We start from the raw sequence: 21,648 nt of genomic DNA, 5'->3' as shown, positions 1-21,648 counted from the left end.
TTCTACATATAAAAAAGGGTTGTTTTTAAATATAAAAAAAAAATCAAAACATTTACAAAATATAGTAAAATTTTAGAACTATCCCTGATAGACGTTGTTCTATCAGTGTCTATCAGAGATATTGATAGATACCGATAGAACAACGTCTATCATTGATAGTTCTAAAATTTTGTTATATCTTGTAAATATTTTTAACAGTTTTACTATTTGAAATAATTTTTCTATAAAAAAATATTTTAAATAGAAATGCAACCAAACAGAAATTACAAAGCCTTCAAGGAAAAATCAGCCAAACAACACAATCAAATAGGGAAATTATCTCGTCAACAAATGAGAATTCGACTCACTTGCAGTCCAACTAACTAATCTACCTGCTACCTTGTTTTAAAAACGTCGAATATGATGACACTAAATCTCAAAGTTATATTCCTACGAACAAAATTTCACCTGTTATATTTAAATCCTAGATATTTAATATTCACCCTCCATAATACAATATTGCCAAACCCCATAAGAGTTGAGAAAAAAAAAATAGAAGTTTAATTTTCCATATTCAAACATGTTAAAGAAGAATGAACGTCAAAGAGAATTAAAAGAAAATAATATAATAAATTAAGGAGTTAAAAGAAAAATAATGTTTCTTCCCCACAAATGCAGGCATGTTGGATGTTTGGGTTGGTGTGCAAGTTAGGCTAATCTGTTCTTGCTTACACTGCCATTTCACAGACACACACAGATAGAGAAAAAGGTAGAAACTTTTTATACGGAGTATCTTTTTAGCACGCTTTGCTTCCTCACCTGATTAACCCACCATTTCCTTTTTTTTTTTTTTTTTTTTTTTTTTTTTTTTTTTTTTTTTTTTTTTTCTCTTCTTTGGTTGCGTGAATAATGCTCTAAATACTCTTCCTTCCTTTGGGTTATTTTGCTCTCTAAACAGAATCTCTTCTTTCAATTTCTCATTATCTCCTTCTTCTTTTAGTTTTAAGCTTTTAACCATTTTCTGCACTCAAAAAAAAAAAAAAAAAAACTTCAACCCATCAATTCCATCTCTTCTTATAACATTTATTCTCTCTTCTTCTTGTTTTCCCTTTTTATATTTATCCCCTTTCCCTTCTTTCTCATTATATATCTTCCTTTCCCCCTCTTCTTCTCTGTGGTTTATGCTTTTCAAACCCTTTTTGTTTGTTTCCCTTCTGATCGTTTTTGTAAAACTTTGCGATTTGGGTTGCGTTTCTTTTGATCTCTTGCTCAAGGTTTCTTAAGGTATTTTGGCTTCTGTGTTTTTTGATTCTTTCGTATTACTGGCGTTGTCTCTTGCTGACTACTTATTTGTTCTCTCCTTTCTCCAATACAGTTTTCTTGCCTAATTTCTCGAGAAATTTTACTCAGGAAGGAAACCGAATCATTTTTCTTCATTTTTCTCATCTGGGTTTTCTCTAAATCTTTCAATGGAGATGAATGGGTGTTCTGAGAAAGATGAGGATTACCCTCAGCTTCTGGATTTGATCCCCAAAGACCGGCAATGGCTTGCTGCCGGAGATGTCGCCGGAAAAACCCAGACCTCCGACGACAAGAAACTTGAACTGAGGCTTGGTCTACCCGGAGAAGCTGACTGGTCCGGCAAAGGAAGGGGTGACTCTGTTCGCTCTTTTGGGTATTTTCCCGTTTCTCGAAAATTTTCTCCCTCTGAGAGTCCATGGCCGCCGTCCCCAAATTTCCTTGGAAAGCTTCAACCCACCAAACTTTCAGCCTTTTGCACTGAAATGGGAGATCTACAAAATGCTGAAGCTAAATCATTTCCTTCCTCTGCTAACACAGCTGTGTGTAATAGTTCTCAGAAAAGGTAGCCCTTCTCTTTCTTTTGGTAGAACAGTGCTAACATATTAGTATTATTTTCATGGCTTTTGAAATTTGAAGCATGTGTAAAAGGACAAAGGTCTTATCACAGGCTTGTGTTGTTGTGGTCCTGTTCCTTGCATTTTTCTTTTCTTTTTATTTTGTAATTTAAAACGGGTCTAAATTTTATCTTTACTTTGGCTGTTTGTTTTTTGGCATTAGTCTTATCCAAAGCTTCCCCTCAGGGTTCAATTTTTTTAGCTAACTTCTGTTTCAATTTCTGAATTTAGTTAAGTGAATAAAATTGGCTTCTGAGGATAAAGTTCCTGGTTTATTTTGATCCAAGTGAAAATGGACATGTTGATGAACAAGACGACCCACCTAATTGTACTTTGTCTTTTTGTAAAATGGAGCAATTTTCAGAAGTTGTTTGCAACTTTTACTTTCGATTAGCAGTGGTTGTTGTTTTCTTTCTTATAACTTTGTTGAGTTTTTCTATTAATGTCTTCTTTTTCTGTTGTCGCCATAATTGCCATTTCTGTGCCTTTTATTTTTGTCAATATCAACTTTATTTTGAATTCTCTGTTTACAAAGAATTAGGTAGTGAAATATGCTAATAATTGTTCATCTTTATGAAATAAATTCTTAGGACTGCACCTGCCCCAGTTGTGGGATGGCCACCAATTCGTTCGTCGAGAAGAAATCTTGCAAGCAGCAGTTTCTCGAAGCCTGCATCGGAGTCCTCGGATGCAACCCCAAGCAAACTCCCGGCACCTGGGGAAAAAGCGGTTGAAGTTGGCGGAAAGGGTCTGTTTGTGAAGATCAATATGGATGGAGTTCCCATTGGTAGAAAAATAGATCTCAATGCTTATGACAGCTATGAAAAACTTTCCTCTGCTGTTGATGAACTCTTCAGAGGCTTACTTGCAGGTTATTCTTCTTTTCATAGCAGTTATGTTTCTTTATATTAGTTCTAAGATAATAAAACCATATTTGGACACCAACAGTTCTTCAACTACATCCACCTTTTTTATATAATTCCAAATTGGTTTAAGCAATTGTGTTTGTGTTATGTATGTGTGACTCAAATTCCCTAATTAGTTTCCCTAATTTGTTGAGACAAAAGGGCTTCTTTTCAACATCAATTACTGTTAAACTCTTTCAAACAAATCGACATTGAAGACTCTTAAAGTTTCTTTGTGTACAACTTTTTGAAATTCTAGTTTATCTTTAGCCAGAACCATACAGAGATTCTCATGTACAATTAGTTGAAGTATAATGGTTATTGAAGTCCATATTCGACTTTTCAAACATGTTTGACTTTTTGTTTTTCCTTGTTGATGAGGATGACTAAATTTGCCTGTTTGTTCCTGTCTACAGCTCAAAGAGATTCCTCAGCTGGTAGCGTTTTGAACAAGCAAGAAGAAGAGAAACCGATCACGGGTTTGCTGGATGGAAGCGGGGAATATACTCTTGTTTACGAGGATAATGAAGGAGACAGAGTTCTTGTTGGCGATGTCCCTTGGCAGTAAGCATATTTCATCTCTCTTTATTTAATAGGACATGAAAATTATAGTAAAGAAATGGTGAGAGAATAAACACAAATAAACAGAAAATAAAAAGGAAATTGTTATCAAACGGGGTCTTAAGTTATTACTTTCAACATCTTGAAAGCTTTCTTTTCATTTGTTTTGTTATAGTTCTTGCACATCATTTTAATATCTCATCAGCTCCCATGAAAGCTGACATATGTCCGGCATGGTCTTTTGTATATATAATATCTCAAACATGGATTCCATTGAAGCATGCTTTAGAATTATTGTTTAAGACAAAAACATTATGAAGCAAAAATTTGGGAAACTTGTTACATGTTTATTTCAGCAGAGAAAACAGTAGAGTATTTCTAATTTTCTCTCCCTTTTCTTTCAGAATGTTCGTTTCGACTGTGAAGAGGCTGCGTGTGCTCAAGAGCTCTGAATTACCCTCCTTGAGTCGTGAGTTCAAACACAATTAATATTCTTCTTTTTCTTCATTTGATGCATTGATTTCATTAAAACAAAGATGTTTTGTTTGATTACAGTCTGCTGCCCGAAGCCACAGAAGATGGCGCTCAACTCTTCGTCTAAGTGAAGGAAGAGAATTTTTAAGCTGAAGCTTGAGAGAAGACATTTGAATGTTAATGTTACCTTCTATAATTTGGCATCTTATATTATGAGATTGATGAAATAGAAGAGAGAATTATCATTAGTAGTAGCATGCTTTAATGGGTTATGCTTTTGATTTTGTAATTTCTGTAAGTTGTGAAATCAATCTGCCATCTTCTTCCTTTTGTAGAAAGCCTGAGTTAACCAAGTTGTTGCATTGTAACACCAAACAAGTGAGTGATTTGGAGTTTTAATACAAATTCCAGTTTGATTGGAGAATCCATCATTCTCCAATACACTTTCTAAGTAGGAATTGGTTATCAACACAAGAAGGAAAATACCTTTTTGGTTTTGGATCTTTTGGTTGTAGTTTTGGAGGAGTTGCAAGTAGATCTTTGAGTTTAATAAACAAAGGCAATGACGTTAGAACTGTTCGAGACTCGACCTCTATCTGTCATAAGCAATCTCAACCTCCTTTCCTAATCTTCAGTACATTGCAACTTAAAACAAAATTCTGATCTGCAAGAACTTAAAAATGTAAACCAGATAACTATAAATAAAAGTTCAGGTGTTATTTAATAATGATTCTATTCCATTTTGCAGGGGAGTTAGAAGTGAGCTTTACACTTAAAGTCTTGAAAAGACGAACTCGTACGGTGATTTATTCCATACACAAAAATGAGAAATCACAATTTGAAAAGGATTTTGAGTTGGGAAAAAGTAGAGAGAAAAAAAGGTGGTGGCTTTTTGTTCAAAAGATCAAAGGAAGGAGGCATTGGGGAGATGGTTACAAGAGCATATGGAATGGGAACAAAGGGATGTGGTGGCATCCATTACACTGTCATTTTCATTGAAAACTGCCTAACCTTGGGCCCAAAAACTGACCAAGTCTTTAGTCATTTTCCCATCTCAATTTGTGGTCAGGGCTAACACAACATCACATACTCTATCCTTTGACAGCAACATTGTATAGTGCTTTACCATTAAAAAAAAAAATAAATGAAAAACATTATGACACACTCTGGTAGAGTGATATATATAATATAGTATAACAATTGTGGAGATGAGAATTGAACTTTCAACTTTTAGGGAGGTAAGTCATGTTAATTACCTTTGAGTTAAGCTCACTTAGATGTTTTGTCCCCATTGACTTTTAGCGAGAAAAATTATGCCAATTACCATTGAGTTAAGTTTATTTTGACTAAGAGATGTGTTTAAATGGTAGATATGTAATTTACAAAAGTGAAAAGGAAAAGTTAGAGAAATGAAGTTTCAAAAAATTGAGTTCTATGTATCCTACACATAATTGAAGTGCTTCATTCAAAACATTATCAAAAGTTTAAAGAAACATTATTTTTAATTAACTTGAACTATTAATCTATTTATTAACTCTGCCCATGATACTACTAATACTAGTAATGTAGATGTATTTGTAAATAGAATCTTGTTTGGGGTGAAATCTAAAATTGATGAGTAATTCTATTAGAAATATTTTATTTTTATTTGGTTCCATCTTTATGAGAAAACTAAAATACTTCTTTCATCTTCAACTTTTAACAAATATATGTTACTTAGAAATTAAAAGAAAATATAAATTCAACTCAAACATATCCATTGATACCAATTTTTTGTGTGACGTTACGGGCTTGTTTGGATTAATCACTTTCTAAATACTTAAAAACACTTTTCTCAAAGCTTGGCTTAGCATTGAACGTTCTTTTCTTATTCTTTTTCTTTTCTCGGGCTTAAGTCTCACATCCAAACACATCCCAACACTTTAACTTGTACTATCAAACTAACGATCAATTATTACATTTTTTATAAAGATTATAAGATGAGAGATCAAACATATGGTGTAAGAGAATCATTGCACTTTTTTTATACACCAAAACAACAAGCATTACAAACCAACTATTCCCTAATCTCATTACAAATGAGAGGGAGAATACTATCTCGAAACATATCTTTTTAGTTCAAAGAATCACCATGAAAGGAAGTCAAATTATTAATACACGGACAAAATTGTTCTCCTCTCAATTATACATTTGTTTTCTTAAACTTTTGTCTTTTCACCAAAGGAATTATATACAACCTTGTAAAAATTTATAATAGTTTTTCATCTCTCAATATTGTAATCCAAATTTTCATTCTCAACTTTTATAATACTTTGATATTTGACATCTCAACTCATATGTGTAAAATTATTAGTATTAATTAATTAATTCTTTTTTTATAATATATGTAAGATGGAGTATCAAATCCCTGACTTCGAAGCTATGATAGATACTTGATGTCAGTCGATCTATTTTCATTTTGACTACATTAATTAATATGATGATATTCAAAATCGAAAGATTTATAAGATATTGATCAATTAATTAATATTTAATTATGGTTGATTTTGGTATAAAATAGTGAGAAGACAAAGTGGGGGTGGGGAAAAATTCAAAATGGAAATCAATTATCATTTGGACTAAAAAACATGAGAAGGGTATAGTTTGTCAAAGCTTTCATGAATGGAGGAAGCATTTAGATATTGTTTGTGTATTTTGGGTCAGTGGAGAATATAATGATTAATGGTTAGTTTTCACTCTCTTCACTCTCAAGCCAATATCTATAACTTAGTTTGAAATTGTTGTCGTATTTAAAAAGATTGTTAGTTGTTGTAAACTTTTGTGAAAAATCAGATGTGAAATAAATTAAAATAGTATCAATAAATTTTAATTTTAAATTAAAACAAATTAATTAAAATTATATTAGTATTGAATTGGTGTAATTTAGAGATGACCAAAGAATGCTTAGTATTTTTATCATCGTCAGAGACTCATACTGATATTTAAGTTAGAATTTATCATAAAAGATACTTGAGTTATAATTTTATCATAAGATAATTATTTAAAAAATTATATGATTTAGATTGCATCTAACTTTTTAATACACGAGGTGGATTTTGTTATAATTCGAAACGACGAAAGAATTTTATTTTGTTGTAATAAAAGTTTTTCGAGGTGGATTTCTTTCTATTGAGTGCGGTCTTAAACAAATTTTAGAGCTTTGAGCGTAAAATTTATGTGTTTCCAATTTTTGTTACTTCTATCATCGTCATCATCATCATTACTTTTTTCTTATCTCTCTGGCGTCCCGAGGGATTCAATATTTGAGGTGTGTTTTAAGATAATATGAATAAATGTTATTTTAATCTCCCATTTTGCTAAAGTAACACGATTTACGGTTCATGATTAAAATAACTATCTCTTCCTCCCTCCAATCTTTTCAATGATTCCACCTACTGGTGGCCACCTCCGACGGCCAACTCCAACAAAGACCACTTGCAACGCCCAATTTCAACAACTAGCTCTAATCACTTTCTCTGGTATCCAACTCCGACAATCATCTTTGGCGACCACCTATGCTATTAACTTCGACGACCAACTCTGGTAATCGCTCTAGCGACTAGTTCATAGTTTATATTAATTTTGTATATTATGTTGAATAATTAGCTTAATCAGAATACAATATTAAGACGAATAAAAAGACACCAATAGTCACAATAAAGGAAAGAAATCAAGAAAGGAAAAATACATAAAAGAAAAATACTAATTAGGAACAAAGCCTTAATTACTTTAACACTAATTAGGTTTGTGAAGCGACTGATTGAGGCTGATGACGAAAACTGAAGAAAACTCTGATTGAAGTTGATGACGAAAATTGAAGAAAACTCCTTAATCAAATCATGACAGATTTGGGTTAGAGATATAACCCATGAAAATTAAAACACAGAGAATTTCTGAGCTGGAGAGAATATCATGAAGAACTAAAAAAATATAAAACTTCTAGGCTGGAAAGAATACCCACGAAGTACTAAAATATAGAGAACATATGGGCTGGAGACATAAGTGACGAAGAACTAAACACACAAAGAACTTCTAGATTGGAAACAGAGATCCTCATAGAGAGATCCAAAATAGAACCTACGAACTACTGATTTGAACGCAACAGAGACCCTGAAAGATCATAAAACATAACGGAGCTGAAAAACAAGAATACAGAATCAACTAAGCGGGTGAATCAAATTTAGATCTGCCTTCGTTGATGGTAGATCGATGGAGACAGAGATCGAATAGAACCGGTGGCTAAAAAAGTATAAACTCTAGTACTTATGGTTATGATACTATGTTAATTTTGTATATTATGTTGAATAATTAGCTTAAACAAAATACAATACTAAGGCGAACAAATAGATACCAATAGTCTCAACAAAGGAAAAAAACCCAAGAAAGGAAAAATACTAATTAAGAATAAACTCTAATTTACTTTAATAGTTTCTAATAGTATTCTTTTATAATAGATAGAAACATTTTGAGTATATAGCAAAACAAACAAATTTGTGTACAAAAAATTAAAGTGAGCCTAGTTCAATAGTAATTTAGCCTACTTCTTTCTCTAAATCTCAAAGGTTCGATCTCCCATCTCCTTAGTTATTATACTAAAATAAACTTGTATATAGAAAAACTTTTGAGAGAAGTAACCAAACAAATGCGTATTTTTGTTTTAAACAATTGTTATAAAAAGTGATTAAATGAAAATGAGATTTTAAAAAATATTTTTTCCTAGTCAATCCAAACTTGTTTAATATATAATTTGTTTTTGTTGGGTCTTACCAAAATTCAAGAAAACCGTGTATGTATGGAAGAAAAAATCATTCATCAAATGAACTAGAGAATAATAAAAGAAATCTCCTAAGGAATCTTTTACAACAATTTATACATTTTATAATCCAATTCCTACATGAGGCATTTTTAAATATAAAAAAAATATTTAAAAATAGCAAAAAGTTCTAAAAGTATAAAACACTTTTTAGAACTTTTTGCTATAAAGTGTAAATATTTTTTAGATTGTTTTGTATATGATTTTTCATTCATATGATAATATAATAACTTAATTATTTTAGTATTACAAGCTTCTTCTCGAAAAATACGTTTGATCAACCCTTCTTCTTGAACTGCTTTTGAATGATAATCTACCATCATTGTTTTTTTTTTAATCATATATCTAAGTTGACAATATTTTTTGCATATCATTGTGGTAGTGGCCTTTATTTGGTATCTACCACTCCTAAATATATATTTTTGTGCAGGATTATGGAGTTAGAAAATTGTTTTTTTTTTTGTTTTTTTGTATATATACCTCCAACCATGAAGCTTCCTTGGTTAATCAATGATATAAATTTTTAGTTAGTCTCACGCATTTTGTGTATGTTCAACGATATTGATACATTCCCAAAATGACCAAATAGATGATAATGACATAACTTCAAATCTCACACAATAAAAAAAAATAATAGAACAAATATTTTTATTACCATTTACAAAATATGATATCTAAAGTTCTAGTAATTGTATAATACAATAAACAAAGTTGAAAACAAACATAAACCCTTAATCCATGCTTAAAAACTCCATATTAAACAAATCAGCCACACTAAATTCACATTAAGATAATTTACACCTTAAACACAGGCTTCCTAAATTTTAAGAAATATAATATGTCTTGCAAACACAAATTTTTTACACCAAAACTAAAATAGTCAATACCTGAAACATAGACTATATGAATTCATACTAAAATAGTTTCCACCCAAAATACAAACTATCCAACTTTACATACTATTCTAATTCTACCTATTATAATAACTACAAATTATTACAACTGATTATCTTTAAATATTTATGTTTTTTTAAACGACTCCTTTTGTAAAAAAAAATTGTTCTTTTACCCTTTGACTTTTAGATAATGTGAAGTTACGAACACCCAATTGAATGAAAACTATACAGTTGTTGAATCAATTTGTATTAAACAAAATCACGAACTGGGCAAGATATCTTGTTTTTAGACAGTTATTTTGACTTAAAATATACAATATAAAAATATTTGGTGTTTTTAAAATATAAATTATATAAGAATTAGAACTGCATAATCAATAACTCTTTACCGGAGTTCTTTAAAGTCATTTATACATTGGCAATCCAAGTACAACTACTTAATTCAACTAGTTAAATATACATTCTCAATCAAGAAGTCAAAAGTTGGAATCTTTCAATTTCACATGTATGAACACCTATAAATCTGTCTATCAACTGCTCTAGCTATGGGAGTTCGTTCATGGTTAAGTTGGATTGAGTTGAAGAACTTTTTAGACCATCCCCAATTGTTCGAGCATTAATTTCTTCAACTCAAATAATTCTCATTAAAAAATGAACTTAACCCAATCCAACTATGAAACATTTGGGTTGAGTTGATTCAGGTTTCTCGGATCATTTATTTAGATTTTCATTCTAAAAAGCAATATAATGTTAATACGTAAAAATTTAATCTAATTATTTTTATATATTGAATTAATATTGAGAGCTCAATTTCAATTATATAATGTAAAATCTATTTTCAAAGTGCTAAAAAAATATATTTTTAGGAATTGTTGGAGAATAAGTTTTCAAAAATTAATAAAATTAAATAAAACTCAAATAAATATATGTATATCTAATTATATTATTAGTAAAAAATATATTTTAAAGTTAATAATAAGTTCGGGTTGGTTTGAGTTATATTTTAGGTGAACTTAGGAATCAACTCAACCTATAAAATTTTCATTTATTTGAACTCATCCCAACTTGATAACCTAGCCCAAACCACAATGATTGAGTTGGATTGATCTATTTTTTTCATGCATCATAAGATTTTCATTTGGATTGAACGTTTGTCTGACTCAGCTCGGTCCAACCCATTTATTTATTGGATTAGATATGGATCACCATTTTAATAATTGAGTTGGCCCATTGGGCCATTTTTGGATCAACTCGTTGGGCTGGTTCAATAGAATTATCATTAGACCAACTGAAATATATATTCATCTGTGTGGTTCTTCATATATTATATTTTATAAACTAAAAAAGTATTTTTTTTCATTTTTTAATTATATTTAGATATATCATTAATTTTTAATTAACATAATTTTTTGTTAAGTGTTAAAAACTAATACAACTTTTTAAGACAATTAAATACTAAATAAAACCTTATAGTATCAATAATTTTATCCATAAAAGTAATAAAAACATAAATAAAATAAATAAACTACAAATCCTTTAAAATTTAATAAAATTTCCTCAAAAATATAAAATACTATATATTTTAAAATAATTATATAATTAATATTTACTGGATTAATCCAAGGACCGACCCAAACTCAACCCAATTTTGACCCAAACTTTGATTCAAAGAACCAAGCCCAAGGTTCGGGCCATGGGCTTGGTTATTGATGGTTGAATCAGTCCAATTCAAGCCCAATCAATGCATTATGCCCATGAGTTTGAACCTGGGTTAAGCTTAAGCCTTTGCTTTAGAGGGTCGGGCTTGGCCAGGTCGGCCCAATGACGAGGGTGACCTATAAAGATAAGAAAAATGTCTAATCTATATCAAAAGAGGCTATGATAAGAGAATTTTTAACTTTTTTTTTCTGTCTTTAAAATTTTTAATAATTATTATTTTTCCGTCACACCCACATTTCTTCATGGTGCTATATATTTTCCTTCTGTCAATTAGATCTTTTAGAATACAAATTTTAATAGTAGAACTCTTTTAGTTATTATATTTAAAAACACATCAATGTATTTATTTACCAAATACTGTAATCAATTTGTTTAGCCTTAAAGCTAAAATTTACAAAATACTGTTCACGAGGGATTATCCTTTGATTTGTATGGGTGAGGGTGGCCAGTTCGCCGACCCAATATGCCTACCATTTTAGGAACAAAACAAAGTGAGGAGTTGAGAACATAAAACTACAAGATGAAATTTACTCATTCTCGCCTTAAGGGTAAGTAGATGAGTGTTCCCCTAAGTGGTGTCTACGATGTTGGGTTTTAAGCCCTAAAACTCATAGATAGTAAATGTTATTAATTGACCATCATCAATAAAGAGTCATAGATGTTAAACCAATAAATGTCATTGCTTGTATTATTATCTAATTTGCCTTAATAATTCTAAATCCAATAAATTAACATCCAAGATTGCCTTATGAATCTTGAACTGTATGTGAAGACATACATGGATCAATGTTCAAGATATAACCTAAAGGGCCTATAGTATAGGGATAAGATTAGGTACCTTATCCTGGTAATATTATGGATACGACCCACTTTATATTTGATACAAATGTAATTATATAACATGTTCATGTAGGTGACACGCAAGTGGGGGTATCCTATGCAATGAGTTTGCATAAGACTAGACTATGAAATAGTAACCACTAAATATAACACCGTTGACTAGTTTGGTTCCTATTTCAATAGGATGACCTAGGAGGCTTAGTCTCAATCCTGAGTATATCATGAATTATTGTTCACAATGGATTGTCCTTTGATTTGCATGGGTGAGGATGGTTAGATTGCCGACCCAATATGTCTACCATTTTGTGGAAAAAACTGAGTGGGGAACTGGGAGCATAATAATACAAGATAGAATTCACTCATTCCCTCTTTGAGGGTAAATAGATTAGTGTTCCCTTAAGTGGTGTCTCTAGAACTTGAACAAATGGTCCTACCCTCTTATTGGCCTGAGAGGGTTTTTTTTTATTGGTTAGACCAGAAACAAGTTGTTCATTAGATGAGCACTAGTACTTAAAGAGTCAGAGGTAACCCAAGGGTAAAACGATAATTTGATCCAATTGAAGTTGCGAACACTCGTGAAGGACTAACTTGCTAGTATTGGTCTATATTCGTGAACACAAAAATATATTTGTAGTGAGAATACTGTAGTTGTAGGTCTTTAGTGGAATGTATCCACAGTTAACAAATATTGATTAACTTGGTTAATGAGTTTAACCAATTAATCTTATATCGTTGAAACTTCTGATCTACATGTCTACCAGGTCCTCTTGTTTGCTCACTAGAGTATACTTAAGAGGGATAATTTGAATTGTTCAAATTAATTTTAGGAAACTATATATTAATGTGATTAATATATAATTAATTATGGATATGATCTATAATGAAATTGGAAATAATATTTGAATAAGATTCAAATTAATTAATTCAAGTGAATTAAATTAAAAAAGAATTAATTAATAGAAAGGTTTTGCACATATACATAGGATGTATATAATAATTAAATGTATACATTAAATTGAGTTTAATGTATAAGTTGTTATTTAATTATTGTGAAAATCAAAATTAAATAAGTGTTATTTAATTGGGTTAATTAATTAAATAAGTCTTATTTAATTAAATAGGCTTATTAATTAATTAAATATTATTTAATTATTTAAAGAAAAGAAAAATATGTTGGGAAAGATGCTTGACGCTTCTCTATATAAAGACCTCCCCATGACCCTTTGGGAATGTACTGAATACACAATTCTCATTGTAGAGAAACTCTGACAATACGCAACCACCTAGTGTTACTGTGCATAATTTTCTCTGAGTCTCTCTACTCTCCAAAACTTTATTCTCCTCTCCCTCTCCCAATAGTTGGATAGCACCTATCCCTATACTGGAATACCAGAGAATAACAAGGTAACTCTTATAGTAGTGTTCGAGACCACTCAAGGAGTTATTCGTGATCGAGACCGTTTGGAGATTCGTACGTTGGAACCTTAGAGAGGATTGTTCGTGGCACTTGGGGAATCTACAAAGGTAAGAACCATTCTAACTCTTTCCCTAAAAAAAAATACTAGCTTACGTGTTTATTCATTCTATTTAGTACAACGATTTTGTTTAATTAAAATCGAATCACGGGATGCAAGATGATCTCATGTTAGAACACTTCTGCTACGGATTCGATCCTTTCATTCGAGACTTGAACAAAGGGCCCCATCCTTTCATTGGCCTGAGGTGGGTTTCTGTTTATTGGTTGGACCATAAACAAGTTATTTATTAAAGAAGCACTGATACTTAAGAAGTCAGAGGTAATTCAAGGTTAAAATGGTAGTTTGACCCAATTGGAGTTACAAACACTCATGAAGGACTAACTTGTTGTTATTGGTCTATATTCGTGCATACAGAAATATATCTGTAGTGAGAAGAGTGCAACTGTGGGTTTTTAGTAGAGTGTACCCAAAGTTAACAAATATTGATTAACTTGGTTAATGAGTTTAGCCAATTAATCTCATATCGTTGGAGCTTCTGAACTACAGTCTATGAGATACCTTTGTTAGCTCACTAAAAGATAATTAAAAGGATGATTTGAATTGTTCAAATTAATTTGAGGAAACCATTTATTAATTTGATTAATATATAATTGATTATGGATATGATCTATAATTCAAATTAAATTGGAAGGTAATATTTGAATAAGATTCAATTAATTAACTCAAGAGAATTAGATTCATAAAAAATTACTTAATAGAGAGGTATTGCACATATACATACGATGTTTATGATAATTAAATATATATATATATATATATATACACACACACACACACACATTATATTGGATTTAATGTATAAATAATTATTTAATGTGCAAAATAAATAAATAAATGTTATTTAATTGTGCTAATTAATTAAATAAGTCTTAATTAATAAATTAATTATGGAAAAGGGAAATAGGGAAAAAATTAGGAAACAAGCTTGATCCTTCTCTATATAAAGATCTCCCTATGCCTCCTTGGGAGACACACACTGACAATATACAACAAACAAATGTTATTGTACAAAATTTTCCCTAAGCCACAAAGAGAATCCTCTCTATTCTCCAGACCATTTTCTTTTTTCTCTCCCAATAGTTGAATATCACCTATCCCTTTATTAGAGTCCTAGAGAGTAACGAGGTTACTCTTGTGATAGTATTCGAGATTGTTCAAGAAATAGTTCGTGATCAAGATCGTTGGAGGAGCCGTTCGTTGGAACTTAAAGAGGATTGTTTGTGAAGCATGAGAATCTACAAAGGTAAGAATGGTTCTAATATTTTTCTCTAAATTAAGCTATATTACATGTTTGTATTTTGTTTTAGTATACTGGATTTGTTTATGTAAAAATCGAATCGTGGGATGCAAGGCGTTCATAAAACGCTTCCGCTACGGGATTCAATCCCTTCAGATGGTCATTGGAAACATAATTGCCCCAAGTACCTTGCTGAGAAGAAGAAAGTGAAGGAAGGGAGTTAGTTCCTTCCAGCAGCTTGAAGAGGGTGAAATGACACTCAAGGTTGGAACGGAAGATGCCATTTCAGCTTGTGTAGTGGGAGTTGCTAAGTTATTTTTTGGAAGTAGATTCCTATTTGTAGAAAACCTAGACATTGCTCTCAGAATGAGGAGGAACCTTGTTTCTATTTCTTGTTTAATTGAGCATTCATTATGAAAAATGGTGTGACTAATTATTCAACTAAACTAGAAAACAACTTATTTATGTTAAGACCAATTGAATCAAAAGCACTTTTAAATCATGAGATGTTTAAAATTGCTAATACTCAAATAAAAAGATGAATAATTTCTCCAAGTAACAATGATATGTATCTTTAGCATTTGAGATTAAGCCACATAAATCCCATTAGATTCAGAAGATTGATAAAGAGTGGACTTCAAAGCAAGTTAGAAGATGATTCATTACCTCCATGTGAATCCTGTCTCGAAAGTAAAATGACTAAAAGAATTTTTAGTGGAAAATGTTATAGAGCCAAAGAGCCGTTAGAGCTCATACATTCAGACCTTTGAGTTATGAAGGAGGCGTAAACTGAGCTTACGTTACTTCAGAATCTGAAGTTGTCCTGCACATGTATTAGTGACAAATCCTAAGAAGTTGGAATCTCGTTCAAGATTATGCCAATTTGTTGGTTACTTTAAGGAAATGAAAGGTGGTCTGTTCTAAGAATCTTAAGAAAATAAAGTGTTTGTATTGACAAATGCTACATTTTTAGAGGAATACCACATGAGAGATCATAAACCATGAAACAAAATAGTATTAAGTGAAGCTACTGAAGAATCAACAAGGGTTGTTGATGTAGCCAGTTCTTCATCAAGAGTTAATGAAGAAGCCAACACTTTAGGCCAGTCTCGTCCTTCTCAATCGATGAGAGTGCCTCGACGCAGTGGGAGGGTTGTGATACAACATGACCGTTACTTGGTTTTAACTGAAACTAAAGTTGTCATACCAGATAATGGTGTTGAGGATCCATTGTCCTATAAACAGGCAATGAGTGATGTAGACAAGGACTAATGCGTCAAAGACATGGACCATGAAATGGAGCCTATGTACTTGTTCCTGATTCGTGATGTGTGTTAAGAGTGTATTATAAATGAAGATGGAAGACAAGATTGATGTGAATGAAGATGAATGGTGAGTTTCATCTCTAAGTGAGAAGATTGGATGATGCGTCTGTGAGATGCGTTACATTTCTGATCGTACAAGATTTTTCTGAATCAGATCCAAGTATAAATCTAATTCAGGTTCTTGGTAAGTCTAGGATCGAACACAGGGATTTAAGTTAGACTAACGCAGACCTTGCGTTGCAGTAGATGCAAAAGGGTTCTACATAAATGTTGCAGTTTTATCTACACTAATTTTACTACATGCATACAAGAAGACACAAGAGTTCAAGTGAAATACAGGGTTTAATGAAATAATGGGATAAGTGATAGAGGTATGCGTTGATCTAAGTAAGATGAACACGTGTAAGAGTGTGGGTAAAGATGAAGATGAAAGATGCTTGTTTACAATCCAAATGTATGTAGATGCGTTAGGTTTCTGTTTATCTAATTATACAACATTTCTCAATGTGAATGCCACATGTTCCTATTTCTAGGGTACATGCATTGGTTACAAAAAGTAGTGAAACACAAGTACTTTTATCTTTAAAGTTACTGTGTGTTCTGACTCAATGCGTTTCTAGCTATCCTATTCTCTCAAATGGTTTTAGCTGAGATAACTTCAACCAGACGATCAAAATGATTAAAGCTTTAGAAATTAAGCATGTACAAAGTTGAAGGAACTCTTATCCAAGAGTACCTACGAGCGGAAGCAGATCTTTCTAATTCATTGTGACAGAATTCCACATATACATTCAAACATACTAATATGCATTCATAATGCTAAATCATGCTCAAAAGAACAATAAATAAGAGATTGAGAGATCATATCAGTTGAAGACTTATTCTTCACAGCAAATCTCGCTTTTGCTGAGACGGTAAGCTATTGCTCAGAAAACCCAATCATCTACCTCGAACAGTATCCACACGAACAGAAAAAAATAGGAATGACACCACCACTCAGAGCCCTTAGTATTCTTGGAGTGAGAATCCAAAGGGTGGGTTTTGTTCGGATTCAGTAGAGGGAAGAAGGAAGGGAGATCGTATACAACGATCAAGTAAGTGGGAGATAGGCTCATCTATCATATAGACAAAATGTTTGATCGTTTAGGTGAAGTATACAATTGTGTAGGAAAAATTAAGCGATCGTCAATATGATCGTTTAGTAAATATCGGGTGCTAAACGATCGCTTAGGAAAAAGTAAACGATTGTCTAGTAAATAGCGCGCGAGTGTAATCGTTAAGCGATCGTTCAAGTACTATTGTATAGGCACAGGTTTTTCTAAGCGATGAAACTCTTTAACACAATGTCCGCGCATACCATGCTTAACACACCGTGAGCTATTTAAGGGTCTCAAAGTGGTTTTTCATCTTACTCATTCGTTATGAAAACTGAAGAGACGTCGTCTTATTACCCCTTTAACCGTCCAATGAATAGACAATGAATATCATCACATCATATTCATAACTTACGAATTAATATCATATATTAATCATAGTATTTTTCCTCCACTAGATATAAATCATATTTATATCCAATTTCCTCCAAATTAATGTATCTCATACATAAAGTTAATTATATCATATATAATTAACTAGTTCAATTATATCATATATAATTAACTAGTTCAATTATATCATATATAATCGAACTCCCTCTTGTCAATTTGAACATTTCAAATTGACCCAAAAACTGACTCTCAACTTGTGTCCAAGCTACCAAGGGGACTTTATGGACCTATGCCTCAAAGCTCCAACGGTACGTGAATAAGTGACTAAACTCTTTAGCCACGATATCCACCATCCGTTAACTGCCAGGCATTCCACTAAAGACCGACAGTTGAACTCTTCTTATCATAGTTATATTTCTTTGTCCATTGGATATAACCAATCATCAGTACAATGACCCTTCACATATGCTCGTAATTACAGTAGACCAATTTACTGTTTTGCCCCTATAGTTACATCTTACTTCTTAAGTACCACTGATCCCTCTAATGAAAAATTCAACATAGTCCTACTATATGTGAACACCTCTCGGGTTATGAGAAGGTATGTGGCGCCACATCGTTCATGCCCTGGGATCAGCTCTTAAGAGGGCAATATATCTACTTACCCCTGTTTCGAGGAAGAAGTGAACTCCATCTTATGAAGCTGAGTTCCCAGCTTCTAAATCAGATGAATCCCCAAAGTGGTAGGTTTGAGTCGGCGCTCTGGCCACTCGCACCCATGCAAATCAAAGGACCACCCTCAATGGTAGGAGTTCCCAACTCACTCAAGATTGAGGTCATGTTACCTATGGTTATCCTAGTGAAGTGAAATCTCAGTCATGAATGGAGTTATATGATGAGACGTAACACTTCGAGGTCTGGTCTTATACAAACTCTTTGTATAGGACGCCTCTGCTCGCATGTCCTCTACACGAATGATTAAGGACAAACCATTTGTAAGAAGTCACAACACTTGTAACAATTCCACAAAGCGGGCCGCATCCGTAGTGTTACCAGGATAAGGTTTCCCTCCTATATCCATATACTATAGACCATTTTGGTTGTCACTTAAGACATGATCTACTTGTATGTCACTACATTCATACTTGAGTTACATAAAGACAACCAGGGATATTGAGTTTATTATTTGTGGTAAAATAAAAAACATCTAAATGTGCAAAGTCAAGAAGTGAAGTAAATATCATATATATTATATATCACAAGCATTCTTACAAAGTTGTTTACAAACTACAGGACATGAGACTTTAGGGCACAAACCCCAACAATCTCCCCCTTGTTCTAAAGCGAAGTGAGGAGTACAAAACAAACAAGTATAAAACAATAAACTAGGGCATAAAAACCCAGTGCAATAAAATCTCCCACATGCTTTAGTCTAGTCGCGGCTGGTCCCGTAGACCCATGCTCTGAAGGTGACCCTCAAATACTGTAGCCATGAGAGCCTTCTTAGACGGATTAGCAACATTTTACTTCGAGGCAATCTTTGTGACAATCACGTCTCCTTGATGCACTATCTCGCATATTAGATGATACTTCCGCTCTATGTGTTTCCCGCGTCTGTGACTCCTAGGCTCCATGGAGTTCGCCACAACACCACTATTGTCACAATAGAGAGTGATGGGCCTAGACATATCTGGAATAACTTCCAGCTCTGTCAAGAACTTCTTGAGCCAGACGCCTCTTTAGCAGCTTCACAAGTCGCTATGTACTCGGCCTTCATCGTGGAGTCGGTGATGCACCCCTGCTTAGTGCTCTGCCACACTGCAACTCCCCTGTTAAAAGTAAATATTGACCTTGAAGTGGACTTCCGAGAGTCTTTATCAATTTGAAAGTCAGAATCCATGTATTCAGTAAGGATCAAATCCTAGATTCATACACAAGCATGTAGTCCCTTGTTCTCTGAAGATACTTGAGGATATTTTTAACTGCGGTCCAGTGACCCTGACTACTTTCACAGCATAGCAGATGTCTGCCCTAATGTAGAGCATCGCATACATTAAACGGCCAACAAGAGATGCATATGGGATCTATCTCATTTCCTCAATCTCTTGAGGTGTCTTAGGACATATGTCCTTAGACAAAGTGACTCCATGCTTGAACAGTAGTAGGGCCCTTTTGGAGTTCTGCATCGAGTACTTGAGCAAGAATTTTTCAATATACGATGCCTGAGACAACGCTAACACTTTGTTGTTACAATTTCGAAAGATCTGTATACCCAGAACAAATTGAGCCTCTCCCAAATATTTCATTTGGAATTGGGTCGCTAGCCAGTACTTAACTACAGTCAGTAGACCTACATATTCCCAATGAGTAGTATATCGTCTACATACATCACTAAGAAAGCTACTAAACTGTTGACTATCTTCTTGTAAACACAAGGTTCATCAATGTTTTGATCAAAGCCATATGATTTGATCGCAACATCAAACCGAGTATTCCAAGATCGAGATGCCTACTTCAGCCCATAAATGGACCGATTCAATTTGCAAACTTTTTGCTTTTGACCTCGGGCAATGAATCCTTTGGGTTGTACCATGTAAATGGTCTCCTCAAGATTACCATTCAGAAAAGCCGTCTTGACGTCCATTTGCCAGAACTCATAATTATAATAAGCAGCAATGGACAGAAGGATGCTGATCGACTTTAACATGGAAACAGGTGAGAAAGTCTCTTCATAGTCGACTCCCTCCACCTGGGTATAACCCTTTGTCACAAGTCGAGCCTTGAAGGTTTGCACCTTCCCATCAGTACACCGTTTGCACTTGTAGATCCATTTACAACATCTACAAGATCCTATACTAAGTTGAAGTACATCGACTCCATCTCGAGATTCATGGCTTTGACCCATTCATCCTGGTCAACATTCTCCATTGCCTTTGGATAGGACAACGGATCCTCAAAGTCGCCATCTGCCACCAAAGCTACGATTTTCGTGAAACTCAGATAGCGATTAGGTGGGTTCATAACCATCCCATTGCATCGAGGTTCCCTCAACTCTTGACGTGGAACCGACCTACCAGATGAACTGTCATCAACAACTCTGGTTAATGAAGCAGGTTCTTCAACAACTCTTTTTGTAATTTCAGTAGTTTCTTTGGAAAGCTCACTTAACACGACTTTACTACTATGTGAACTGTGCTCTCTGATATGATCCTTCTCCAGGAAAGTAGCGTTCGTGGAAACAAACACCTTGTTTTGGATGGATCATAAAAGTAACCTCCTTGTGTACCTTTGGGGTGGCCTACAAAGAGGCATAACTTCGATCGTGATTCCAACTTCTTGGAATTTGCCTCAAGCACATGTGCTGGGCAATCCCATATGCAAAAGTGACGTAAACTAGCTTTACGCCCGTTCTACAACTCCTGAGGTGTTCTCGCAACACTCTTAGAGGAAACACAGTTGAGAATGTATATCGCAGTCTCCACTGCGAAAATCCAAAACAAGTCCGGTAAGGAAGCGTAGCTCATCATCGAATGAACCATGTCCAACAAGGTTCTGTTTCTCCTCTCTGCTACACCATTTTACGGAGGTTTACCCAGTGCCAAGAGTTGGAAAATGATTCCATGTTCTAATAATAGTCCTAGAACTCCGAATCCAAAAACTCTCCACCTCGATCTGATCGAAGTGTTTTAATTCGTCTATCCAATGCATTCTCAACTTTAGCCTTAAATAATTTGAACTTTTCAAAAGATTCAAACTTTTGTTGCATCAGATAAACATACCCATATCTCAAGTAATCATCAGTAAAACTGATAAAGTACTCATAGCCTTCTCGAGCTCGCACATTCATAGGACCGCAAAGGTCAGAATGTACTAATTCTAGAGGCTCTTTGGCTCGATAACCTTTTCCAGTAAAAGGTCT

The 21,648-nt window shown here is 33.3% G+C and overlaps 1 protein-coding gene across 2 annotated transcripts; it reads left to right on the top strand.

Annotated features, from left to right (window-relative positions):
* Positions 1 to 1,036: 1,036 nt before the first annotated feature.
* LOC150038842 (auxin-responsive protein IAA26-like) lies at positions 1,037 to 4,286 on the top strand. 2 transcript variants are annotated; one of them, XM_090311291.1, is made up of 6 exons: positions 1,037 to 1,263; positions 1,390 to 1,843; positions 2,486 to 2,766; positions 3,217 to 3,364; positions 3,766 to 3,830; positions 3,917 to 4,286. In XM_090311291.1, the coding sequence occupies exons 2-6, from the start codon at positions 1,449 to 1,451 to the stop codon at positions 3,964 to 3,966; spliced, it is 939 nt and encodes a 312-aa protein (XP_090167417.1). In that variant the 5' UTR covers positions 1,037 to 1,263; positions 1,390 to 1,448; the 3' UTR covers positions 3,967 to 4,286. The 2 variants fall into 2 exon arrangements, with proteins under 2 accessions (XP_090167417.1, XP_090167415.1); XM_090311289.1 differs by having other exon boundaries at positions 1,038 to 1,263; positions 1,355 to 1,843.
* Positions 4,287 to 21,648: the final 17,362 nt, after the last annotated feature.

The sequence above is a fragment of the Benincasa hispida genome, chromosome 1, assembly GCF_027475165.1.
Source record: "Benincasa hispida cultivar pf3 chromosome 1, pf3_genome.v1.1, whole genome shotgun sequence".
NCBI lineage: Eukaryota > Viridiplantae > Streptophyta > Magnoliopsida > Cucurbitales > Cucurbitaceae > Benincasa > Benincasa hispida.
The sequence above is the reverse complement of the archived record's forward strand: the minus strand, read 5'-3'. Positions and strand labels throughout refer to the sequence as shown.

Excerpts from the sequence above, each read along its gene's own strand:
- LOC150038842 (XM_090311291.1), top strand. The coding sequence starts at position 1,449 with ATGGAGATGAATGGGTGTTCTGAGAAAGATGAGGATTACCCTCAGCTT. Across the intron at positions 1,844-2,485 it reads TGTAATAGTTCTCAGAAAAG|GACTGCACCTGCCCCAGTTG; the intron begins GTAGCCCTTCTC and ends ATAAATTCTTAG. Across the intron at positions 3,365-3,765 it reads GTTGGCGATGTCCCTTGGCA|AATGTTCGTTTCGACTGTGA; the intron begins GTAAGCATATTT and ends CTTTTCTTTCAG.